At 55.6% G+C, this 24715-nt stretch overlaps 3 protein-coding genes and 1 pseudogene across 13 annotated transcripts in view; 3 read left to right on the plus strand and 1 right to left on the minus strand.

The window, feature by feature from the left end:
* Window positions 1–789, plus strand: part of TGFB1I1 (transforming growth factor beta 1 induced transcript 1) — a 5585-nt gene extending 4796 nt beyond the window's left edge. For both annotated transcript variants that reach the window (XM_007115146.4, XM_007115145.4), the window contains exon 11: window positions 97–789. In XM_007115146.4, the coding sequence (XP_007115208.1) occupies window positions 97–363 (267 nt within the window). In that variant the 3' untranslated portion in view covers window positions 364–789. The remainder of the gene's footprint in view (window positions 1–96) is intronic.
* Window positions 790–891: 102 nt separating this feature from the next.
* On the plus strand, window positions 892–9364 carry SLC5A2 (solute carrier family 5 member 2). 2 transcript variants are annotated; one of them, XM_007115144.4, is made up of 13 exons: window positions 892–1653; window positions 4014–4184; window positions 4721–4792; window positions 4869–4973; window positions 5860–6024; window positions 6335–6440; window positions 7146–7226; window positions 7378–7607; window positions 7918–8053; window positions 8291–8398; window positions 8526–8676; window positions 8800–8968; window positions 9035–9364. In XM_007115144.4, exons 1-13 carry the CDS (start codon window positions 1579–1581, stop codon window positions 9347–9349), a joined length of 1884 nt encoding a protein of 627 aa, XP_007115206.2. In that variant the 5' UTR covers window positions 892–1578; the 3' UTR covers window positions 9350–9364. The 2 variants fall into 2 exon arrangements, with proteins under 2 accessions (XP_007115206.2, XP_054945799.1); XM_055089824.1 differs by having other exon boundaries at window positions 8800–9364.
* Window positions 9365–9649: 285 nt separating this feature from the next.
* LOC129392712 (sodium/glucose cotransporter 2-like) lies at window positions 9650–10446 on the plus strand (annotated as a pseudogene).
* A 289-nt stretch (window positions 10447–10735) lies between these two features.
* RUSF1 (RUS family member 1) lies at window positions 10736–24685 on the minus strand. Of its 9 annotated transcripts, none has more exons than XM_055089828.1 (14): window positions 24615–24685; window positions 24009–24123; window positions 19780–19825; window positions 18369–18481; window positions 18118–18150; window positions 17927–18032; window positions 15597–15698; window positions 13387–13457; window positions 13123–13307; window positions 12984–13041; window positions 12550–12620; window positions 11507–11650; window positions 11319–11396; window positions 10736–10836 (listed from the first exon to the last, which is right to left on the minus strand). In XM_055089828.1, exons 1-14 carry the CDS (start codon window positions 24631–24633, stop codon window positions 10739–10741), a joined length of 1239 nt encoding a protein of 412 aa, XP_054945803.1. In that variant the 5' UTR covers window positions 24634–24685; the 3' UTR covers window positions 10736–10738. The 9 variants fall into 9 exon arrangements, with proteins under 9 accessions (XP_054945803.1, XP_054945800.1, XP_007115203.1 ...); XM_055089825.1 differs by having other exon boundaries at window positions 18369–18520; XM_007115141.4 differs by lacking the exon at window positions 18369–18481 and having other exon boundaries at window positions 24334–24670.
* Window positions 24686–24715: the final 30 nt, after the last annotated feature.

Here is a 24715-nt window from a genome sequence, read left to right on the forward strand (position 1 = left end):
TTGGGACGGGGTGGGGCGGGTTATTCAGCTCGTAAGGCAAGTTATTTCGTCTGGAGATCGGCGCTGACCCATCCTTTCGCGGTTGCCCTTCCCCAGGAATGCTTCGCGCCCTTCTCGGGAGGCAGCTTTTTTGAGCACGAGGGCCGTCCGCTGTGCGAGAACCATTTCCACGCGCGGCGCGGGTCGCTGTGCGCCACGTGTGGCCTCCCGGTGACCGGCCGATGCGTGTCGGCCCTGGGCCGCCGCTTCCATCCGGACCACTTCACCTGCACCTTCTGCCTGCGCCCGCTCACCAAGGGCTCCTTCCAGGAGCGCGCCGGCAAGCCCTATTGCCAGCCCTGCTTCCTCAAGCTCTTCGGCTGACCGCCTGCCGGGCTCGCCCCTTTGGGAGAGCGCGGCCCACAAAACCTCGCCCTTCCCGAAAAGACCGGGCTCTCCAGACCCCAAGGCCTTGCTCTTAGAGCTTGGGGCTCCCCCAGCCCAGCTCCGTGAGGTCCCACCCGCTGGAGGGACCGGCCCCGAAGGTACTGTACGTTCTCCATGGGCGAGTTCAGAAAAGGCCCCGCCGATCCTAAGGCCACGCGCCCCACGAAGTGGGTCGTACACTGGCAAGCGATCCCGCGTGAGCGCTTCACTTTATTCCCAGCCTTGAGGGAGCCCCCCGACTGGAGGAGGGCCCTTGCAATTCCCACGAATCCGAGGCCAGGCCAGGATGTCCCTCTCCCCGCCCCTCACTGCTCAGTGCACTTTTTTCTACCTACATAAATACACATTCCACGTCACACCGGTGCTGTGTCTCTGCGCGGGAGTGCCTTGCGTCGCGACGCCCCGCCCCTTATACTGGCTCAGGCCGTGATGCGTTCTAGGCCACCGCCCTGTGGCGGGAGCCGGACCTTCAGACTCAGCCCTTGCAGGCTGTCCTTCACCTGTCAGATGCGCCTGAGGCTGGAAAAGCCGGTCCCCCCTGCGCAGGATTGTACAGACGGTGACGAGCCGGGACGGGAGCTCAAGCAGGACCCACCAAACCTTCCCGTCCCCAACCCCCCATCCTTCAGTTCCTTATATCCTCGAAATAAGCACTTAATCTGTACCCCTCCCACTCCCTTCCACCTTGCCACCTTGGCCGGCTTCCAGATTTTTTCCCCCTCTCCTTAAAAGACCCTGAGAGATGGGGCTCCATTCAAGTGCCAATTTATGCCCGTCGTTTGGATCTGGGCATTAAATTACAGCTTCCCTCATACAGGTATTGACTCATAACAGCTCCGCTAGGCAGAGGATGACACTTGGGGTGGTCAGGGCAGTGACTGAGGGAAGCGCTGGGGGCTGTAAGAGCCAGAAGGAGGCTTCTAACTCAGATTGGAAGTCAAGGAGGGCTTCCTGGAGGAGGTGACACCTGAGCCTAGCCCCAGCAGAGAAGGGTGGGGCCAGGGGTTCTTAAGTATGGAGAAGTTCAGGCTCCATCTGAATCCCCAAGCCCCAGAGACCTTTCTAAGCCTGGTACCTTAGACTCTGAAGTTCCCTAGGGAGGGGGCCTGGACTCCTGGGTCCTAACTACAGGGACCTTTGAGGCTGGAAACAATGGATTCTCAGAGGCCCTTCCAGCTCAAGGAGGAGCTAACAGCCAAGGAGAACATGTGTGGGCAAGAGACAAAGGTGAGGTTCTCTGTCTTGGCCTCGGGCAGAACCCCCAGATCCTTTCCTCTCTGAGGCTCCACCCCCTGGGTCTTCCTGGGCCTCCTGCTCTTCCTCTTCCACAAATTCTCCCTGGGGAATGCTGTCCATCCCTTGGCTTGTAACCACCACCAAGTCTTGAGCCATTCATTTACCAAGTGTTTACTGAGCACGTGCTGTCCTAGGCTCCATGCCAGGTGCTGGGGAGACCATAGGGAACATGTTCCTTGGCCTCACAGTCTAGTAGGGGAGACAGAGGAAAAACAAACACACAGTGACAAGCGTGATGAAGTAATGGGGACTTCCTTGATGGCCTAGGTAAAGCTGGCCCTTCCCTCTAGTTTCCACCCACAGCACCTCCCTAGTCCCTCACTTATCACTATTGCAAATAGGTGTTTGTTTGTTGCTTGTTTATTTCTGAAATGAAGGCAAGCTCCTGGGAGTTTGTTTGTCAGATGACATGTTTGTTTTGCTGACCGTTATCTGTCCAGTGTCTAGGATGCTGTCTAGCATGTGGTAAGTGCTCCATAAATGCTTGCTAATGAAGGAAGGAATGAGGAAGGAGGGAAAGGAGCGAAGGCTAGAAGGAAAAAATAGAGAACTAAGTTAGTGAAGGTGGGGAAGGGAGGACTTGAACCAGACTGTCAGAGAAGGCCTCTGTGAATATCTACATTGAGACTCTGAAGGTTGAGGAAAGAGCCAGCCAGGCAAAGAGCCTGAGGAGAGCATCCCAGGCAGAGGAAACAGCAAATGCAAAGGCCAGGCGGTAGGCAAGAGCTTGGCATATTGGAAGCAAGAAAAGAAGGCCAGTGTGGTTGATTAGAGTGAGCAAGGGAGAGAGTAGTTGGAGATGAGGTCAAAGAGGAACTAGGTGCCACATCACGAAGGGCTTTGCAGGCCCCCGTGAGGGCACATAGATTTGATTTTAAGTGCCCATAACCCCAACGTGTCCTCTGATGCTTGCCCCTGGATTTCTCCCAGGCCCTTCAAATTCATCACCCACTGAAGCAGACACTGTGGGTGCCCTGCCCATATCCACCTGGCCCATCTGGGAAGTCGTATGCAGACACTTCCCAGACACTCAGTCTCCCCAGCTGCTCCCTGAGTTTCTGTCTAAGGGTGCTCTCTGGAGGAGGGCCTGGGGTGGGTGGGGGAGGTTCTGTAACCTCCAGCCAGTTAGAGACAGGGATTGGTGAATGAATACCCCAGCTTTCTGGCCCCTTGGGGGTCAGTTCTGAGGTGAGTTCTCCACAGTGTCTCAGAGGGTCCCCACTGGGATTGTCACAGTGATAACCTTTCGATCTACACGTGCTTTATTGGCTTTTCTCCTTTCTTTGTCTCTCTTCCCCATTCCTTACTGGGATCGGCTCCCCGATACAGTCCTTGCACCCCAATTCCCATCGTAGAGTCTGCTTTTGAAGGGACCAAATGAAGGCATTCCTTAAATAACTCATCACATTCCCCTAAAATATCATTCTCCGTTCCCCATCTCCAGCATGAACCCAGTTCCCATAATCAGACATCCAAGTCTGGTCAGTTCTTCTAGAAAGGCAGAGGTATGGATATTTATCCAGCCCCTCCCTTCTTGCATCCAGCCCTGTGCTGAGCAATGGGACTCCAGGGATGAATCGGATCATTTCCTGCTCTTGGGGAGTCTTTGGTCAACTGGGGAGACAGACCTGGACCCAGGCAAGGTCCATGCAATGTGCTCAGAACTGTGTCAGGAAAGTCCAAGAAGTTTTTCCCAAAGAGATGCCATGGGCTGGGCACTAAAGGCTGAGTAGGAGCTGACCATTTGAGAGGCAGGGAGGCATTCTAGGCAGAAGGCACAGCTCATACAAAAGTTTGGGGGTATGAGAATACAGGGGCTGGGTTGGGCAAGGCAATGGGAAGGAAATATGATTTCACTCTGGGTTTGGTATGGAGGAGCAAGGCGAAGGGTGGGCGGGGGTCGGGGCATCAAGCTGAGAAGCTGCTGCCTCCTCCTGGGGGTGATGGGGAGCTATGGAGACTTCCTAAGCAGGGGAGTGACACTGTCAGATTTGGGTTTGAAAATGATTCCTCTGGATTAGTCAGAATCAGGGGGCTGGCTCAGCCGGGATCCCTAGGTCAAAGCTGAGGGGTAGGCATTTTAGGCAGGTGAAAGAAGTGATTTTGAGCCTGGAGCTCTGGGGAAGCGGTGGGGGCTAAGGCCCAGGAAGGGGAGTGCTCTTGAAGTTGAAAGTGTCCAGCTCCGCAGGACCAGCCTGCAGCCTCGATGAGAACTGATTCAGCTAAACAAAGCCAGGGAGGGGGGACTTGCCGGCTCATTGCCCCGGGGGTAACCATTAATCCTTCCCCAGGGGGAATCCAGGGGCTGGTGCCCTGAGGGGCAGATCCTGGGCAGAATGGAGGAACACACAGAGGCAGGCTCAGCACCAGGGCTGGGGGAACAGCGGGCCCTAATTGACAACCCTGCCGACATCCTGGTCATTGCGGCTTATTTCCTGCTGGTCATTGGCGTCGGCTTGTGGGTGAGAAGTTGGGGGATGCTGCTGGGAGCCCGCTTTTGGAGCCTGGGGGAAAAGTCTCGGACAGTCCCGATGTGTGGTAGGGGAAGGATGCCTGGATCTTTGAGGGAGAAACCCGGGGTGGGGGGCAAGTCAGTCTTTTGCTAGCCCCAGGGTGGCCCAGCCCACACTCATGCATGCCTTGTCTGTCCACCTTTGGATTGGACGAGTTGAGGGGTTGGTGGATCTTCATCGGGGACGGCATTCTAAATGAGGTCTCTTCTGCATAATGGCTGGCTGACCAGAAGCCCAAATCCAGGGCCCCCAGGAAAGTGCGGCCGAATGCAGCCACACTGGGGCTTGGGGGACTGGACCCTAGGTTAGGGTCTGGGTAGATCTGGGTGCCTGGGAGGAGGCTGGGGGTGCAGGTACGAACCGTCAGGGGAGCCGTGCGCTGGTTAATCTTCAGCCTGAAACAAGGCTGAGGAATGTGTTGAGGAGGCTAATGAGGTCCAAAGATGTGCCCCAAACCCAGGCCTCTCCCCACTCCCGTCCCCCAGTCCATGTGCAGAACCAACAGAGGCACCGTTGGCGGCTACTTCCTGGCGGGACGAAGCATGGCGTGGTGGCCGGTGAGAGAGACTGGGCTATGGAGCGGGAGGAGGCCTAGAGAAGCAGCCCGGCTCACCCCGACCTCTGGCCACCCAGGTCGGGGCCTCTCTCTTCGCCAGCAACATCGGCAGTGGCCACTTCGTGGGCCTGGCAGGGACGGGCGCGGCAAGCGGCCTGGCTGTGGCTGGATTTGAGTGGAATGTGAGCGGCCCGTTTTGCCAATAACCCCCACCTCCCCGTGGGAACCCCTGGGAGGGTCACGCCTGGAGAGGCTCCAGGCGGGAGAGGTGGGGATGTGAGACCAGAGGTGGGACTTCCCAGCTGTGAAGTGGGGTCGGGCTTCGAGGGAGGCTCACGCAGCCAGCTTGGAGGCAGAGGCAGGCGGGAGATACCACGTTCAGGGCAGGGGTAGGCCCTGCTCCTGACTCGCTATTGCTACGTGAGCCTGGACCAGCCACGCCCCCTGTGGCCTTGATTTTACTCCTCTCTGAAGTGGGATGAACAGCCTCAAGGATAGTGAAGTGCGTCCTCTGATGCTCTCTGAATCCGTGGCCTGTGAGGATCACTAGGCTAAGTGAAAGCCCCTTGCAGAAGTGGGCGGGAGACGAAGCTCTGCGACTGAGGTTCGCCTCGGAGGTTTGGGAAAATCAGGGCTTTGAGCTCAGGGCTTCCTGGAGGAGGAGGCCTCTGAGCTGAGCCTTGAGGGAGAGAAGGTTTGGGTGGGTGGAGAGGAGAGGGAAGGCAGAGGTTGGGGGTAAGGCTGAGGGTTCTGTGCTTGGATTCAGGTGTGTTGGCGGGGGGAGGACGAGGAGGATAGGGGTCATCTTGGGAGGGATGGCCAGGGGTCATGGCCCGGCAGGGCAAGAAGGGCTCTAGTTAAGGGCCCAACGAAGTATCAAGACCTTGTCCCTAATGACCAGGGCCCAGGGACGTCTGCATCTGTGTCCTCTGGGCCCGTCCTGCAACCCTGCCCTGGAGTAGCACTTTTCACCAAGAGAAGTTTCCTTAGACCCATCAGGGGCGAGGACGCACTCATGGCAGGATCTCCCACAGGGAGTGACCCTCAGCTGTCGCGCTGTGCCCGCAGGCGCTGTTCGTGGTGCTGCTACTTGGCTGGCTCTTCGTGCCCGTGTACCTGACCGCGGGCGTCATTACGATGCCGCAGTACCTGCGCAAGCGCTTTGGCGGCCGTCGAATCCGCCTCTACTTGTCCGTGCTCTCGCTTTTTCTGTACATCTTCACCAAGATTTCGGTGCGCACGCGCGGGGAGCTGGTCGGGACCCTGGTAGGGTGGGATCACCCAGTGGAGGTCTCTGGAAAGCCCTGGACGGGGTGGGACCAAGGAGCAATGGCTGTAAGAACCGTGATGGAGGCAGGGCCTGGAAGGAATGGGCTTCTGGGGCGACAACCATAGTGAGAGGTATCTGGGAAGACCAGGTCATCAAAAAACGAGGGAACCTTTGAGGTGTGGCCACGCAGGGGCGTGATCTGGGCAGGAAGTGGCCCTGGGTCCCCACCCTGGCCCCTGGGTCCCGACCTGCGCGCTTGCTCCTCCCCCCAAGGTGGACATGTTCTCCGGGGCGGTATTCATTCAACAGGCTCTGGGCTGGAACATCTATGCCTCCGTCATCGCGCTTCTGGTCATCACCATGATCTACACTGTGACAGGTGGCAGGTGGCAGGGGCTTAGGGAAGGGAGTGTGGTTCTGCGGGCGGGGCTTAGGGGAGTCGCCAAAGGAAAGCGGGCTGGAGAAGTTCTTAAGTGTGATGTGATCCAAGCAGGAGAAGGACCTAAATCTTTGGAAAGCAAACTACTCCCCCCTTCCGCATTCCTTGGATTTGGTCTGGAAGTTCAGAGATCTGAGCCCGTCCTGGGCCTGGGTAAAAAGGAAGATTTAACAGCTCTTGAACACCTGGGAAGGGAGAGCCGACTTGGCCAGACTCCAAAGCTCACCAAACCCAGTGCAGGTTGGAGGATTCTGGGGTGGCGCCCGAGGCCTGATGCTGGAGCAGCGTGGGTGGGGCCTGGTACCAAGGCCGGCTTGAGGGGCCCGTCCCTTCGAATGGGATGAGAATCGGACCTTAGAGAATCACCTCCTCCTATCACACAGAAGAGAAAACTGGGGCTGGGAGGAGGGCCTGTAGTGGAAGTCCTGCACGTGGGCACCTGGCATTAGTGGAGCCTAGAACTCAGCCCCACTGTGCTCACGCAGCCCTGCCTCCTGATGCCGGAGTGCGTGAGCCCAGGGAATGGGCCATCCTTTTGAAATTTGCCCTCCAGGAAAGGGGAACCCTTTTCCAGTTCGCACAAAGACACTGTATGTACTAGTGGCAGCCCGTCTGGGCTGTCTCCACTGACCCAGGCCATTGCAGGAGGGCTGGCAGCGCTGATGTACACGGATACGGTGCAGACCTTCGTCATTCTCGCGGGGGCCTTCGTCCTCATGGGTTACGGTACGGGCTCAGCTGATGGGGGAGGGGCGCAGATGTCACAGTTCGCAGATCTCTCCACCTGGGAGCAGGGACATCGCGCGTCTGTGGCATGTGGGTCCTAGGGAGGGCCTTGTCGCGGGCACCATGTCCCCTAACTGCTTTGCCCTCACAGCCTTCCGCGAGGTGGGCGGGTATTCGGGGCTTTTCGACAAATACCTGGGGGCAATGACGTCCCTGACGGTGTCCGAGGATCCGGCGGTGGCTAACATCTCCAGCTCCTGCTATCGACCCCGGCCCGACTCCTACCATCTGCTCCGGGACCCTGTGACGGGGGACCTGCCGTGGCCTGCGCTGCTTCTGGGGCTTACCATTGTCTCAAGCTGGTACTGGTGCAGCGACCAGGTGCGGGGTCAGGGCCTGGGCGGGGAGCGAGGCTGGGGCAGAACGGGAACCTCGGTGGGCGGAGCTGAGATGGGTGGAGCCTGAACCCGTCCGGGAAGCCGGGTGGAAGGCGTGGTCCGAGGGAGCGGGAAGCCCGCCAGTTAGAGCTAAACCAGACGGAGCCGGATCCGAGTCAGGGTCTGCGCTTGCAGCTGTATTGCCCGCTTCGATGGGCCAGCCGCGGGGCCTGGATTAGAGCGGCGAGTTGAGGCAAGGCGGAGGGGCGGGGTACCGGGACTGGACGCAGGTAGTTGAACGCCCCTCGTCGCAGGTCATAGTGCAGCGCTGCCTGGCTGGGAAAAACCTGACCCACATCAAGGCGGGCTGCATCCTGTGCGGCTACTTGAAGCTGATGCCCATGTTCCTCATGGTCATGCCGGGCATGATCAGCCGCATTCTTTACCCGGGTAACGTCTGCAACCCCGCCCCGACCGAGAGTCCTGTGCCCCATCCAGCCCCTTTCTTGTGCAAGGATACAGGTGCCTGTCTCCCATTTCCGTTCCCGTCCTAAGATCTGGGCCACCCAGTCCCACCTCCCACCCGGGGGTCCCATCTCTCCTCCACTGGGATTCCCCGTCCCCACTTCTGGGATCCGAAGTTCCAGACCCGGTGCCGCCCTAGCCGCGTCGTGCCCTTTCCCGCAGACGACGTGGCGTGCGTGGTGCCAGAGGTGTGTAAGCGCGTGTGCGGCACCGAGGTGGGGTGCTCCAACATCGCCTACCCGCGGCTCGTCGTGAAGCTCATGCCCAACGGTGAGGGCGGGCCCCCGGGATGCCCCGCTGCCCACAGGCGCCAGTGGGAGGAGTCACCCCTCGCCCAGCTCGCACCCTCCCGGGACCCCCCTCGTGGCCCCAGGCTCACGGCTCCGTCGGCCCGCAGGTCTGCGCGGACTCATGCTGGCGGTCATGCTGGCCGCGCTCATGTCCTCGCTGGCCTCGATCTTTAACAGCAGCAGCACGCTTTTCACCATGGACATCTACACGCGCCTGCGGCCCCGCGCGGGCGACCGCGAGTTGCTGCTAGTAGGACGGTGGGCCTGGGTTTTCCATCTCCTGCCCCACCAATCAGCCCCGGGTGGGGGCAGGGAGCACTCGTAGGGACAGGGGGAGACGGGGTCTCCTGGGTGAAACCACCTGATGGCCGTCCACCGCAGGCTCTGGGTGGTGTTCATCGTGGCCGTGTCGGTGGCCTGGCTTCCCGTGGTGCAGGCGGCGCAGGGCGGGCAGCTCTTTGATTACATCCAGTCGGTCTCCAGCTACCTGGCGCCGCCGGTGTCGGCGGTCTTCGTGCTGGCGCTCTTCGTGCCCCGCGTCAATGAGAAGGTGAGTGTGTGTGTTCATTGGGAGCTCGGGGCAAACCCGAGGCTGACGCGCTCTCTGGCCCCGCAGGGCGCCTTCTGGGGACTGATCGGGGGCCTGCTGATGGGTCTGGCCCGCCTGGTTCCCGAGTTCTCCTTTGGCTCGGGCAGCTGCGTGCGCCCCTCGGCGTGCCCCGCGCTCCTCTGCCGCGTGCACTACCTCTACTTCGCCATCGTGCTCTTCGTCTGCTCCGGCCTCCTCACCCTCGTGGTCTCGCTGCGCACACCGCCCATCCCGCGCAAGCACGTAAGTGCGGGCCTCTGGACGGGGCACCAAACGTGGGCCGCTGCGGGCCCTCTCCACCAGCAGTCGGCCAGCCTGCTTCCCAGAACTCCCAGCGGGTAGCACCTGAATTTCTATACCGAGGCTTGGTGAGGGCAGGCTGAGAGTCCCGTCTGAAGCTTCACTTGCAAAGCAAGTACAATGTTTTTATTTAAATCACATTTATTTGCGGTGCTTTGGAGGCGGCTTGAAGAAGACTGTGGGGGAGGTTAAAGCCCCCCAGAGTCTTGGCCTGATTGGTGGCGGAGAGGGACAGAGCACTACCCTGAAAGCCCCAAAAGGGTTTGGTCTTGTGCTGTGGCAAGGCAGGTGCCCCAGGGCAGAGCTGACTGGGGGGAGGACAAAAGAGGTGGGCCCGGAAGGATGGGCAGGACCCCACAGGTGGAGAAGGGGAAAGGCAGCAGGAGGGAACGCTGTGAGCAAACACCCACGGGAAGGAACACTGTTAGCAGGGCTGTAAGCCTGAAGTACTACAATCGTGAGTGTAGACAGGGTGATGAAGCAGAGGGCTGAGCAGGGCCAAGAGCTTTAAACACCCAGCTGAGGAGCTTGGGTTTAGCCTGAGGGCAAAGGGCAGCCATGGAAGGCCATCCTGGAGTGAGCCTGGGCGGGTGTGCAGGCTGGACAGAGGAGGTGAGGGAGTGCCGGCGTGGACGGGAGGCCTCCGGTTCGGGGTGGGGGGGGAACGGCACTCCCACTTGGTCCCTGCTCCCACCCTTCCCCAGCTCCACCGCCTGGTTTTCAGTCTCCGGTACAGCAAGGAGGAGCGGGAGGACCTGGATGCTGAGGAGCTAGAAGGTCCAACCTCAGCCCCTGTACAGAACGGGCGCCCTGAGCACGCGGTGGAGATGGAGGGTAAGGCACTGAACGGGGAGTTGGGCTGGGGGAGCTGGGGGAGCTGACTAACTGTACGGCCGCAATTTCTCCCAGAGCCCCCGTCCCCAGCGCCAGGCCTGTTCCGCCAGTGCCTGCTCTGGTTCTGTGGAATGAGCAGCAGGGGTGGGGCAGGCAGTCCCCCACGCCCTACCCAGGAGGAGATGGCTGCCGCAGCCAGGCGACTGGAGGACATCAGCGAGGACCCAAGCTGGGCCCGCGTCGTCAACCTCAATGCCCTCCTCATGATGGCCGTGGCCACGTTCCTCTGGGGCCTTTACGCCTGAGGTCAACTGTGTCGGGCACCATGAGCCAGTCTTGCAGTGAGTGGGGGTGGGGAGCCTGCAGTCGTGAGAAGGGCCTGGGGCAGGAGAGTGCAGGGGAAGGCCCTGGTACCCCTTCTCTCTACCTTGTCTCTGCCTGGGGCCCAGTCCATCTGATTGGTAGTCACTTCCTTGGCCAACCGGCCACATCGGTGCCCCTAAGCAAAAATAAAGCTGCCTTTCCCGGGTCCTGCTGTGGCCAAAGTGTCCTTGCTCCAGGCTCCTGTCCTGGGACCTGGGCCTCTGGCTGGGCTGTTCACAAGAGCTTCTTTTCTGGACACAGGAGCCATGTGGCCCTCCACTCATCCACCTCAAGCTGGTGATTCTCAGTCCTCCAGCCCGCATCCTGCAGTCCTGGGGAGAGGGCATAGGGATACTGCTGGGGAGGAGACTCTGGGCTGACCCTGGGGAGGGGGAAGGAGCAGCACAGGCTGGGTGTACTGCCCAGGTTCCCCTTGCCTCTGCTGGGTAAACTCTGGCATAAAATGAGCCTAAAACCTCATCTGGTTGCAACAAGAATTCATTGAGCAGCACATGAAAAAGGACCAGAATGGAGCAGGTGCTAAAAGAAAGAGCATCACCAGTAATTTGTGAGCCTTACCCACCCCCCCACCCACCATTCTCCAATGCCAACTGGGATTCCATAGTCTGTCAACACTGACAGCGCCTCAGAGACCATCCTAACCTCCCCATCCTGCAGACAGGGAAAGTGAGGTCCAGACTTGAGATCACAGAGAGAAACCCAGGTCTTCCACCCTCTAGGTGAAGGGGTGGGGATGCGGGTAGGCAGGGCCTCCGGGAGAAGGCCTAGGAGCCATGAAGCAGAAGGCTCTTACCTTTCAAGAACTTTGGAAATAGCTTGTCCAACACTCGGTGGGTCTCCCTGACGATGACGCAGCTCTCTTTCTCAGGACCTGGAGTGGGGTGAAGAACCAGAAGCTCTTGGGTTCCCCAAGCCGAACAGGGTCCTTCCTCTCTCCACCCCGCTTTGAGTCAGAAGCAGCCTAGATTGTGAGGCGCTTACCAGCCCGTACTCGGTTCCTCAGTCCCTCCAGCTCTCCTGGGAGGGGTCCATCTCCCTGCAGGGCTCCAAGCACCAGTCCGTGAGTGGCAGCCCTTAGAATGGTCTCAGGGCCTGCCATCTGGCTCAGGACAACCTGTACCTGGTCTGGAGAGACCCAGGGACAGACTGGTACCAGGGAAGGGCCACCTCCCCAAACACTCTCAGGCCTACCAGCCTGCTTCATCCCTGTCTGGACCAAAGGCCTTGGCCTGGCATGAAAGGCCATCTCTCACCCTTTCCTTTCCAACTTCATCTCACGTTGCTCCCCAGTGCTCCGGCCAAGTAATTTCCAAAATACAACTTCAGAGCAGCTCCCTGAGGTGGGTTTATTTTGCACGTCTTTAATGGCTAGTGAGAATAAGCAGCTTTTAACACACGACCAGCAGACCAGTAAACTGTAGTACATGTTTCCTCAAGAGGTGACCCCGGATAGGAGAGGAAAGCGGTTCCTCAGGGATAACCAAAGGTCTTAATCTTATCTGAGTGTGCTGCAATGTACAAAGTGCTTTTACATAGTCACCTTATTTGATCCTCATAAAAACCCTGCAGCTGGGCTTCCCTGGTGGCGCAGTGGTTGAGAGTCCGCCTGCCGATGCAGGGAACACGGGTTCGTGCCCCAGTCCGGGAAGATCCCACATGCCGCAGAGCGGCTAGGCCCGTGAGCCATGGCCGCTGAGCCTGCGCATCCGGAGCCTGTGCTCCGCAACGGGAGAGGCCACGACAGTGAGAGGCCCGCATACCGCAAAAAAAAAAAAAAAAAAAAACCCTGCAGCTAATAAGGCAGGTACTGTTAGCGCCATTTTACAGAGTGGTAAAGGGAACTTCACTGGGGCATGTAGCTATACTCTGAATGCATCCAATGTTAGTCTAGAGCTCCCTTCAGGACACTAGGCAGACTCCAAACTGTCCAGCGCGTGTCCAGGGCTTGGGGCCCTGGGGCTGGAGGAATGAGAGGCTGAGCCCAGGAGGGTGAGTCTGAAGCTGGGGGAACGCGGCACACTTACTTTGTGACTGGTCCCAGCGAAGGAGGTAGGGTTCTTGGTGCCCCTCAACCAGCTTTTGCAGCTCAAAGACACTGAAGGAGAGAAAAGCATACAGTGGGGGAGGAGAAGACAAAGGCAGCAGTGACCACCCAGTCAACTGCACAGCCACCTAACTGTCCTGCACCTCCTTGCCATCCATCCCTCAGCCGCCACCCCTCCCCCGCATCAACCCTTCCTTTCTTCCTGCATCCAACAAATATAAGATCCCTTATATCTACTTCATGTTATACACCTGCTGCCCTCAAGCACCCACACTGACCCCAAGTCTGTTCGGTGGAAACAGAGAACCAGAGAGGTGGGGCTTGGTTGGGGGAGGCCAGTGTATAATCAGAACAGGGAGCCCGTGTGGGGCGGGGGTGACAGTGGTGATGGGTCAGAGATGCTGGGCCACTCACCTGGAAGTCACACGGTGTAGGGGGACCCCCAGGGATAGAGACAGAGATGGCCAGAAACCTGTGGGAAGCTGGAGTCAGGAGGCCCAGGCAGGGGGAGACTAGGAGACATAGGAAACTTGAAACGGAGGGGCTGGCTCACCTGTCCACAGCGGCTCCATCTGATTGGCTGAAGCGGGGCCAAGTACCTCTCCCCGCTGAAGGAAGTGCTTCAGGACCAGCCAGAGCCGGCCTTCGTTCAAGGTCTCTATGACAAGGGCCCGGACTGCCCGGTAGTTGGCATAGATGTGGAGGGCAGTGAGGAAGAAGAAGCAGCCAAGGCTTAAGCTGGGGTGACAGAGTGAGGTGGTCAACGAGAGCAGAGGCCCAGCGGGGCGCCTCCTCCCTGCCCTTGATCCCGGCTTACCTAGGGCAATCTGACACCAGGGGAAGCATCAAGAGGCTGACCAGGAGCCCTGCCAGGCTTACCAGCGTCTCCTGGAAAATGGCAGAGGGGATGGGAGCTGGAGGGTTCCCCTCCAGGCCAGAAAGAATACCCCTGAGTGCCTTTCACCACACCCCTCCCTGCCCCAGACACTCCCTACACTGATAAGGGTGCCTAGGAAATTTTTAACGTTTTTGATGAGTGAGCTGTCATTTAAGATACCAGCTGCTTCTCTGCCCAGGAAGGTGCAATGCCCTTGGAATGCCTGTGGAACATGCCTTCTTTGTTTTACAAGAGTCGGCAAGTAAATGTCCACAGAGTAAAACTACTTTATTTGGTGGTTTAAAAAAAAAAAAGGGAATTCCCTGGAAGTCCAGTGGTTAGGACTCCGCGCTTCCACTGCAGGGGGCATGGGTTCGATCTCTGGTCGGGGAACTAAGATCCTGCAAACCATGCAGCGTGGCCAAAACAAACAAAAAACTCCGAAAAACAGAAAAACAAAAAAAAAGGTCCATCTGCCCAGTAACCAGCAGATACTTTTGCAAAGGGGTCAAGGAACCACCCAGGAAGAAAAGCACAAGATCCAAACTTCCCTTGAGAATCAATATTATCAGACCCCTCTGATGGCCCGAGATGGCCCGACTGAGCTTACCCTGGGGGAGAAGACCCCTGGCCACCGCCCCCCAACTCAGCATGAGAGAGGAGGAGTCTGGACTGGTGTCCCTGACTACGGGGTTCCCCGGGACAGTTGGTTCTGGCACAGAGGGGGCCTGAGACTGCAGCTCCTCTTACCCAGTCGTCCTGGCAAAGGGGCGGGCCGTGGAAATAAAGGCTGTGGCTGTGACAGTAAACTGGGGATCAGGGGCCTTGGGAGCTCAGGGGCAGAGGGACCTCCCCTCCCCCAGGTGGGAACAGTCATTTCCAGCATCCACATCACGTGGCAACAAAGCAACATCAGCAGAAAGCAGGGGCCTAGTCTGGGGCTGAGCACGTGTCTCGTTGCCCCAATGATGTTACTGCCTCCGTGAATTGAGGAAGCCCTGGGGCCTTGGAAAATGCATCTGGGGGTGGAAGGAGCTGGGGGTTAGAAAGAGGGCAGGTGAGACAGCAGGCACGGGGCTGGTTGTACTTATTTCCCCTCCCTAACAACCTGTGGAAGTGATAATGGGGAAGAACTCATCCAACCATTTCCGGGGAGAAGGGATGTGCTCAAAGGGACCCAGGGAGACTCAACCATTCGGTGCCTTTTTTCCCCTCATCTGTAGAGTGGCAACAATGAACACCCCTGCACAAGACCACTGTAAGGATTTAATGAGTTCATACAAATGAAATAGTTGGCACATGGTTAATGTTTAAAAAACATTAGCTTGTGTTAATATTACTGAAAGGAGTTAGCCTATTTTTTTTTAAATGAAATTCTATTTAACAAAACAATATAAGAGAAGGCCAGAAAGTAGGACTGGAGAGAACAGAGGTTTCTAAATTGCTTCAGTGTCAAAGAAAACCATCACACTTGTGACCACCCTGGGCCTCACTTTCCCCATCTGTAAAAGAGAGAGAATAACAGTATCCACCTTAGAGGGCTGGTGTGAGAGGTAAACGATGCAGTGCACATAGGCACTTAGCGCCGGGGTACAGAGAGAGGCGATACCTGAAGGGTTCAGCCTAAGGGTGCCTCCACCTCCACTTCAGGCTCGTTTGGTCAGGCGAGGGCTGGGCCGGAAGGGCTCTGCTAAACTGCCCAGCGGAGGCCTCTGCAGTGACTCCGGCCTCCTCACATGCTGAGCGCTTTCTGACTTGCCAGGCGCTTTAACATGTGGGGCCTCATGGGGTCAGAACACGCACCTCCCAGGGTGGGGCCCTGCCTAGAGAGGGCGAGGTCCAGGGCAAGGGCTCCCTCTTGGCCTCACGAGCAGCAGGCAGGGGCTGAGATGACCAGCTTGGACTTGTTGCCGCCCGAGCCCGAGCCCGAGCCCGAGCCCGAGCCCAAGCCCGAGCCCTCACACAGACTACCTATCCTAAGAGTCAGAGCAGGGAGAAGCTACATTTCCTCCCGCCTGTCTCCCACCCCACCCCGCAGGAGCACTCAGGTGCTTCTCTTCATATGCCCAAATCGTGGCTTGGTCTGATGTCTGCCCCGCCTCCCGTACATCCGCGCTCCCCCCACCATCCCTCCGATTCTGGCTGCTCACCTGGCTGCCGTCCTTGGCTGACACGTCGGCCATGTTGTTTCTCCGGGCCTGATGCATGGTCAGTGCTGCCCGAGTGGCCCCACCAGCCACGCCCACAATGCACTGGGTGGGGAAAGGGAAGAGTGAAAGTCAGAGTGGCCATAACCTGCTGCAACACAGGAGTTTCTGTGGGTGAGCCAAATAAACGGCTCAAACCAGTTTAAGAAAACTAGGCCTCAGGCCACCCCGCAGCAAAACCCTGAATGCCGTCCTTGGTCTCCTGTTCTCACCCCGCATTTCCACTAGGCCCACCTCCCCTGTCTTGCTCCAGGAGAAAACTGAAGGTCTGCCTGTCACACCACCCTGTGGACCCAGCCCCAAAGAAACTCACTTTCTCCCCGCAAGGTGGAGGCCCACAGACCATTCTTAGCCCAGAACTTCCCCAGCCTCCAACTTCTGCTTTGGCTGCACCCTCCCCCTTGCAGAGCCAAGTCTGGTTTCCAACTTGGTGCTTACATTCTGCCTGCCTGGAACTAACTCCACTCTCTTCCTGCCCCAGTCGAGGCCTAGCCAAGCCTTCCAGGCCAGTTCAAAACCCACACCAGTGGCTCTGACCTCCTAGGGCTCTCCCTCTGAGATGGGAGAGCTCATCGATTAGGGTCACTGACTTCGTTCATGTCTGTCAAATCTCTTTTAGATGTCAGATACAGACTTAGGTGCTGTCAGAGACTTCAATACAACCCCTGCCCCCGTGAAGCTTATAAATCATCAGATGGTAAACGAATAAACTAGTTGTTACGTAGGCAGTGTTTATTTGAAGGTAAGAGGAATGTGGATCAAAATGAGGCTGGAGTTATGGGCGGGGACCTGATCACACAGAACTTACCAAGCCTTGTAAGGTCTTTACACCAAGAGCAATGGGCACAGGGAAGTGACCTGATTTGATTTCCACTCTAATAAGGACTATGGGGTTGCTCTGAGAAGGACTGAAGAGGGGTGAGAATAGACGCAGGGAGATGACCTAGGAAACAACTGTGCTTTTTCAGCAGCAAGGAATCACCAGGTGACATGGGGATGGAGGCGTGAAAGGTCTGGAGAGATTTAAGAGGGCAAATAACAGACATGAATATAGGTTTAGCTGAGGGTGACAGGTAAAGGGGGAGGAGATGAAGGCCTGGATGACAACCAGGCTTCTGGTTGGTGTACCTCAGGGATGGAGGTGCTGGAACTCTAGGGAGGGGCGGGAAGGTGGGGAAGGGGAAGTTCATGGCCCTGTTCCAGTCCCTTATTCGACAGATGAAGAGACTGAGGCCCCCAAGGCGGAGCTTAGTGCAGAATTTAGGCAGAGGTCACAATCCTTGGTTTCTCTGTGGTCTCCTGCCCTGGAGGGGCAGGGGGTGCTCACGGCCTTTAGTGCCTGGGCCAGGGAAGCTCAGTGGCCTCCACCACAAAGAACTGTTGGCTCCTAAATATCAGTAGTGCCCAGCAGAGAAACACGAGTGGTTTTGAACAGATGGGTGGGCCTTTAAGATGGGTCTTACATATCTTCTTAAGACTCCCTACTCTGTGCCAGGTACTTAACCCTGTAGGGAAGACAGGCTGAGCTCTTTACCGAACCTTGCTAGGCCTCAGTTTCCTCATCTGGATGAGGGCAACCTGAAGGAATCATGAGGGTGAGCAGCCTGGCAGAGAAGAGTTTGGATTCACCCCAGTCGCCCCTTCAGCCTTGCTGTCCGGTCTGTGCTGTCTTGCCACTGGACCTTGACCTGCACTGTTCTTTCCGCTCAGAATGCCCACGCTGTGCCTCACACTCATACTTCAGAACCCAGCCCCAGGGAAGACCTTCCTGCATCCCTGGACCAGGCCAGATTCCCTGCTGAACCCTCCTGCAGCCCCCTACACTTCTCATCTGGAATAGCTATAGCTATCACTCGATAAATATTTAACTATGTGTGGCTTCTTTCACAGATGGGAGGGCCTGTATTCTGTGCCAAACATGCAGTAGGCACCCTAAATATTTTACTGAAAGAATGAAAGGTAGCCAGGGAGCTGGTCCCAAGAAGTTGACACTGGACCACCCTTACTCTCTTTCAGCTCAGAGCTCCCTCACCAGTCCCGTGGCTCCAGACACTGCCTTAGACTGACTCTCTGAGGCTCTAGAGGCTGTCTGGCTGGAGGAGGATCAGAATACATGGCTGAGTCCCAGAAGAAACATCTGAACTTCTTCACTCTTCTAGAAATGCCTTGAACACTGGGCCCAGGCTGGGATCCCCTGTGGGCCCCAAGTGAGCCCGCACACAGCACCACCAGGGCAAGTATCTTGGGTACAGGGGTGCCCCAGAGGTGGGTACCTTGGCCAGGTTGCTGATGCAGATGGTCATGGTGAAACAGATGGGGAATATGGGAGCCATAATCTCGAGGAACATGGCTACATCATTGAGGATGTCGGCAAAAAGCCTGGGGGAAGGGATAAGAAGTCAGAGGTCAGAGACCTTCATACTAGAAGACTCCCCTCCCCTCAGTTCCAGCCCCTTCTTCTCACCTCCACTGCTTGGCATTACAGTCCATTTTGCTCCTGTGGGGGAGGAGAGGTTGGTTTGCAATTTGGATTTAAGGAGAAAACACAGCCTGTGGGCAGTGCAGGCCATTCCTATGCCTTGGTAAGGTCCGAAGGGCTCAGGAAAACCCACACCCCAGCCAGACATCTGTCCCCACACCCTGTCACTGCTGCCTCAAATGCCACAATTAGCTGGGAGGACCTTCAGCGGTCACTCATATTTCCCCCTTACTAACCCATGAGGCACCAAAGGAAAAAACTGATTGTCTTGTGGCTGCTCCCCACGCTTGGGTCCTCCTGGGAGAGAGGCCATCCCTGGGTTCCTCTGCCAACTCCCCTCCTCTTCCTTCTGCTTCATAAAAGGCACCCAGCAAGAAGTCCACATATTCTATAAACAATACATTTAGTGTAAACACTACCCTGCACGTTATAGACAACGAGCCCAGAGAGGGATATGACTTCCCTCGGATCAAATGGGAGTGGAGGGAAAAGGCCGAAAGAGCCAGGCTCTGACATCCAGCCTAGGATATCTCTATTACATGATGCCGCAGATGGTTCCCTCCTCTGCAGGCCGAGTGACACCCTGGCCCTGGCACAAACCCCCAGGGACTACTTCTCCAAGGTCCCAGTGGCAGGAGATGCTGCAGCCCCCTGCCCAGCTCAGAATTTGCAGCATTAGCCCTGACCCTCAATTTGAAATCTCCTAGAGGGAAAGGGAGCATTCCTGGACGGGGCATGGGACACACATGGGGAACTCCTGATGGAACGAATATATGACAAAGGCGGGACTAGAACACGTGGGCCTGGTCTTGGGCTCTGCCTGATGCCACAGAAAGACCACAGGCTTTAGGTTCAAATCCCATCTCACCAGTTACAAGCTGTGCGACTTGGTCTGCTTCACATCTGGAAAAGGTACACCTTCAATCCTATTCTACACAGTTATTATAAGGATTAGAGAGGATACACAGAGAGCTGGTGAGGCCCAGTTAGGGTTAGTAATTGCAGCTGGTGTTTACTGAACACTTATTATGTGCTAAGCACTTTACATAGCTCACTGCACCTCACAACCACGACTGATGGCAGATACTAACTCACTCCTGAGGCCGCCCAGTAGTGACTCAAGGAGGAAGCAGGCAGCACGAGACCCTTAATCCCTTCTAGATAAACGGTGATGTGGATCCCACGTTGGACAGGGATCCTGATGACCTACCCAAGCCCACTCCCCACTCAGCAAAGTCCAACCAAGTATCTAAGCCGCCACAGTAGCCTCTGGAGTAAAGGTACTCCTTCTGGGCTAAGCACTGTCCCATCCAAGCTTCTCTTTTAACAAGCCAGCAGAGGATGCTCAGAGCCTGTGGCTCCCTGTGTTTTTCCATGATGGGCAGCAGAGGGGCAAATCGGTGCTCTTGAAGGCAGATCTCATCCTGGCAATGGCTCTGTGGCTTCACTGCTTGGTGACCCTGGGCAAGTCACCTGTACTGGGTACTCACTAAAGACTCCTTAGCTCTGATATACCTGCTAAATCTCCCCGCCTCTGGAGACTGGTAGGAAAGAGGGGGAGCTGAAAACACAGCCAGGGCTGAGAAAGACATGACTCCTGTCTAGGGAGAGTGGCTAGAAGTCTGCAGATCGGGAAGAAAAACTCACCCCATCCACCAGGCAAAGATGATGCGGCCCAGCATGCCAGTTGAATCTGGGGGAGAGAGGCATCGGTAAGGAACAAGCAAGAGCCTTGGGGGCTGTAGGGCCTGGCAGAGCCTGGCACTGAGATGGCTTTCCACCTCGGATCGCTGCCCTTGGGAGCTCAGTCTGGTACGATAAGTTCTAGACGGACGTAGCTGCATCATGGGGTCAGAAGTGCCTAGACCTAGCAGTCCCTCAGCATGTACCCCAGAGAACTAGGTACCCATGCACACCAAGAGACACGGACCAGAAATATTCTTTGCAGCATTGTTTATAACAGCAAAAAACTGGGAATAATGCAAATGCTCATCAACAGGAGAATGCATAAACAAATTCTGGTACATTTGCTCAGGGGCATACTAGACAGCAGTGAATATCTAATGGACCACAATTACCCACATCGGCATGGATGAATCCTAGTATTACCATCCTGCATGAAAAAGTAAGTCATGATGACTACATACAGCACAGTATACTCTTCATAAAGCTCGAAAACGACTGAGACTAAATAATATAGTGTTTGGGTATGTATATCTATATGGTAAAACTATTTTTTTAAAAAAGCAGGAAATTCTGTGTGGAAGGTTCAGAGGTTATTGCTGATATTCTAGCTCTTAGGTTGTGCAGTGGGTTCACAGGTGGTCATCAGAGTATAAATAAATAAAAAGGATGTGAACTGCAGGCTGGTGACAAGCGAGCTGGGCAGTTGGGAGTGTGGGGCAGAGGAAGAGGCCTCCTCAGACTAGGGAGAGTCAGAGAAGTCTCTGGAATCCACTAGACCTTCACTTGCACAACAAGTGCTTCTTGGCTACCCACTGCCGTGAGGCCTGGGGGACACCACAGTGAGCCAGAGTCATGGTTCCAGGCTCAAAAGCCAGTGTAGAAGCAGACAGCAGCCACTATGAAAAACACTGATTTAGACCAAGGGTCAGTTAATGGTGGTCTGTGGGCTTCTACGCCGTTTTTGTAAATAGTTTTACTGGAACACAGCTGTGCCACTTGTTTCCAGACTGTCTATGGCTTTTTTCATAAAACAATGGCAAAATCAAGTTGCTGCAAGTGAAACTGTACAGCCTGCAAAGTGTAAAACCTTTACAGTCTGGTCCTTTACAGAAAGTTTGCCGACCACTGATTTAGACCCTACCTTATACTGAGAGTAGTACTCATTAAGCCCAGCAGGGGGATCGCAAAGAAGGACTGTTCTAGAATCAAACTGAGAAGGGCTCACACTGCGGGCACTGGGAAGGACAGGCAGAGCCCGCAGAGGCCCCTTAGCTTGTCTGAGCTTGAGGGAAGGGACCCTTAAGTGCGGGACTGCAAGAAGAACTAGGTTGTGGGCAGGAGGGATGAGAACGTCCCACGACATATAAAGGTGGTGACGTGGGCCAGCCTTCCTCATTCTCCTCTTGCCACGGCGGCCATCCTTGGGCATTGACCCCTTCTAGCTAGACATCTTTACCCAGCCTTGGACTTGAAGGAGATCGCTAAGCACTCTGGCAGAAACCTGAAATACCCATGTCCTCCAGTCGACACAAGAATCCTACGGGCTTGAGGGATCATCCCCTTTTGAAGATGGAGCAACTGAAGCTCGAAGGTTCATAAACGAAAATGGGGCATTTTACAAGAAAATTTGGATTTACAGCTTTCCGAGAAGAACCTGAAGACACGGCAGCACCAGGCCTGCTTCCCCTCACTGCTCCAGTTGGCTGGGGCTGAGCGGCAGCTGCCTCATTCAGAGGCGTGTGTACAACACATTTCCCATCCGGCCTGCTCGGCTTCTCTATTTCTGTCCCCTCTGTCCCTGGAAGTTATACTTCCCAGGGTGGCTTTAGAAGCCTCCTCCTGCCGTCACTCACCCATCCTCTTCCTTTCAAGTACTTTTAATTCTACACAAAATTTTCATTGTTCAAGATTTTTGCACTGGATCATTTTAGCGACTCTGAACGTGGCAAGGTTACTTTTACTGGTTGAGAGCTCACAGGGCCAGACTATTTTCCTTCCCTCCGACTGCACAGTCTTTGCCAGTCAGGTATGTATGTCCTTCACACAAGAAAGGGGCCTACTCTATCTTTCATCGGAGGCAGTCTGCAGGGCCCTTGTCAGAATCTGGAGGGTGGCAAGAGGATGCAGTGACACACATCCTCCCTATTAGCTGAAAGTCAACACTGTCCACTAGACCAAGAAACTTAATTCCCACCTGCTCCTCTCTACCTCGCTTACAACTGGCCATGCTGTAAGGTCTAAAAATTTTGAGTCCTAGGAAGGGATCAACTGTCCATAAATTGTACTCGGCTCCACTCTGAAATCCTAACTGGCCAACGAGTGGGTGGTTAAGAGTGGGACACAGGAGTCAGTGGGCCTGGGTCCAAATCCTGGCCCTATGTGACCTTAGGCAAGTTACTAAACCTCTCTGTGCCTCAGCTTCCCCCTCTGAAAAAGGTACTCATAAAGGCATCTCCCTAATATGGCTGCTGCAGAGATTAAGTTACATATTACATGTCAAAATGCCTGGCATACACTCAGCTGGCAAAATATTGGCTGCTAGTAGTGTTACTATTGCTAGTTATGACAATTAACATCATGTTCTATTAAGAGATCTGTAACTAAAAGTGACCACATCAAAAAATTCCAAGGGAGTTTCTTATATAAAGCTCTGCATACAAATTTCCCATGTCTGATGGAAACAAGTTTGTAATATCCTTTCTGATTAAGGGGGTTTCCTTTAATACCAACAACAGGCTTTAAAGTAAGAGGATATTTTTCCACATCTTAAAATGATCTTATTTTTTTCTTAATAACCTGCCTGAGCTGAAGACATACATGAGCAACATGTTGGTGATAAGACTAGGGTGCTGAGAAATGACATGGAACTACTGACCCAAGCTCCCACTTCATTCCAAACAATTAACCAATAGGAGAGGAATGGAAAAGATCCAAATTAAGCACAGTGTGGTGGTATGAAAATGTACTCTGGAACTAAACCTCCTGGGTTCACACCCGTGACCCTGGGCAAGTTACCGTTCTGTGCCTCAGTTTTCCCATCTATAAAATGGAGATAATGACAATACCCGTCTCAGAACTATTGTGAAGACTGAGTCAGGACATTTAAAGACCGGTACACAGTAAGTACCGTTCAGGGAACTATTATTATTAAAAGAAGAGACAACTAGGACAAGAGGCACAGATCACCACCACTTCTCCACTGATATGCAGTCTCAGAGAAAGAGCTTCTTTCCAGCAGTGACTCACATTTGGACAGTATGCTCGTCTTAATGGTAAGGGTATAAGAAGGAGCCTCCAGATTCTCCAAAAGGTCCACGGAGGCTCACCAGAGCTGTGGCCAGGCTGATGCCAGGTGCAGAATGAGCCTTACCTTGGGTCTGATTTAAACCGCCACTGGGAACAACAGGGAAAGACAAAGGATGGTGGAGAGAGCCATTGGCCCTCCTGATGTGGGCAGTTTCCCTGTTCTTCTCTACTTCACTCTCTGGGTAGCACGGTACCAAACTGTACCTTTATTCCCCCCCTTTAGTGGTTTTTCAAAAAGCGGTACACATTCAACAGACAGTTACTATAGTTATTATTCATGGTATCATCTAGTATCCCAGAGGATATAAAATGCCTTTCATCCTTCCCCAAAGCTCCTCTATGCCACTCAGGACCTATTACAAAACTGTTTCTGTCTAGAATTAACTAATTTCCCACACCCAAGGCAGTTGGCAGTTTTATTCAATAACCAAACTCTTAAGGCAGTCCTCCCCAGATTAGGAGTAAAGGGGAGGGGACGGTTTACTTGGGGATCTGGGCTCCAGATGATTAAGGGACACTCTGCACAGTACGTATGGGGAACGGAGTGCAGCTATCAAGGCTAGTGGGCGGGATAAGGGTGTTCCCGCCATGGGTTACTAGTCAGTCGTCAAAAAAGCCAATACAAATCTTTAAAATTTACTCAGTTGAATTTTGTTTTTTAACGAGGTACAAGGCACTTTTCTAGGAAGTGGGGAGGCTTGGCTCCCGGATCTAATCAGACAGGAATGCATAAGTAAACATACTCATCAGAGCCCAGAGCTAGATGCCGAAACACTGGGAGAAGGGGAAAGGAGGGGCTGGGCTTCCCAGCCGAAGGAAAAGGTGGACAGAGAAACGGCAGAGCTGAGAGGAGCGATCGGTGAGACTCCAGGGGTCCAGCTCACCTTTCACGAGCCAGGTGGCCGTGGCAGCTGAAACTGAGGCTTTTGCGTCCCCTACCCCTATGCCCAGCAAGACTGCGTGGGTGGCCAGGGAACCCGAGAGGCTGGAAGCAAAGGCCTGGAGAAGAAAAGAAGTGGGGTGAGGAGTGGGCGCAGGAGCATGGAGGTCTAAGACCTGTTATCAGCTCTCCTGGGTGTATGGCCTGGGACGTGTCACAGCTCGGCTCTGGGCCTCAGTGTCCAGTCTGTAAGTGGGGAGGGAGAGATGGCGCGCTGTCTCCCCTGCCCCGGCTACATGTCGCTCCCTTCCCCAGTCGGCCGGGCTGACCTGCACGGAATCCCACAGCTGGTAGGGCAGATAGTCCGGGCTGACGCTATCGGGGAAGCCCTGAGGCAGGAAGACAGCCAGGAGCCGGGAAAGAGGTGGGACGGCCGTCCCGGGAGCCACCCTTTCGCCCCCATCTCGTCCTCCGGGTTTCGCTGTGAAGGCCCCGGAGAACCCCCACCAGCGCCGCCCCCAGGCCTCCCACTGCAGGGTCCCGTCGGCGGCGGCGCGGCAGCCCCGGGCCGTCCCGGAGCCGAACTGCTCGGAGCACAGTTGAGCCTCACTCCGAGCAACATATGCCATCCCGGATTCCTCCCTTTAGTTCCGCGGGAAGAGAAACGTGGCCGGAAGACGCGTCTTGCTCGGCTACGGCGGCTGCAGAGGA

The sequence above is a fragment of the Physeter macrocephalus genome, chromosome 14, assembly GCF_002837175.3.
Source record: "Physeter macrocephalus isolate SW-GA chromosome 14, ASM283717v5, whole genome shotgun sequence".
Lineage (NCBI taxonomy): Eukaryota > Metazoa > Chordata > Mammalia > Artiodactyla > Physeteridae > Physeter > Physeter macrocephalus.

Coding starts and splice junctions, on each gene's coding strand:
- SLC5A2 (XM_055089824.1), top strand. CDS start 1,579: ATGGATTCTCAGAGGCCCTTCCAGCTCAAGGAGGAGCTAACAGCCAAG. Junction 4,185..4,720: donor TCATTGGCGTCGGCTTGTGG/GTGAGAAGTTGG, acceptor CCCGTCCCCCAG/TCCATGTGCAGAACCAACAG. Junction 8,054..8,290: donor CAGCCGCATTCTTTACCCGG/GTAACGTCTGCA, acceptor CCTTTCCCGCAG/ACGACGTGGCGTGCGTGGTG.
- RUSF1 (XM_007115141.4), bottom strand. CDS start 24,633: ATGGCATATGTTGCTCGGAGTGAGGCTCAACTGTGCTCCGAGCAGTTC. Junction 19,826..24,008: donor GGCCACCTGGCTCGTGAAAG/GTGAGCTGGACC, acceptor TCTCTCCCCCAG/ATTCAACTGGCATGCTGGGC. Junction 13,458..15,596: donor CAGCCAAGGACGGCAGCCAG/GTGAGCAGCCAG, acceptor GCCATTTTCCAG/GAGACGCTGGTAAGCCTGGC.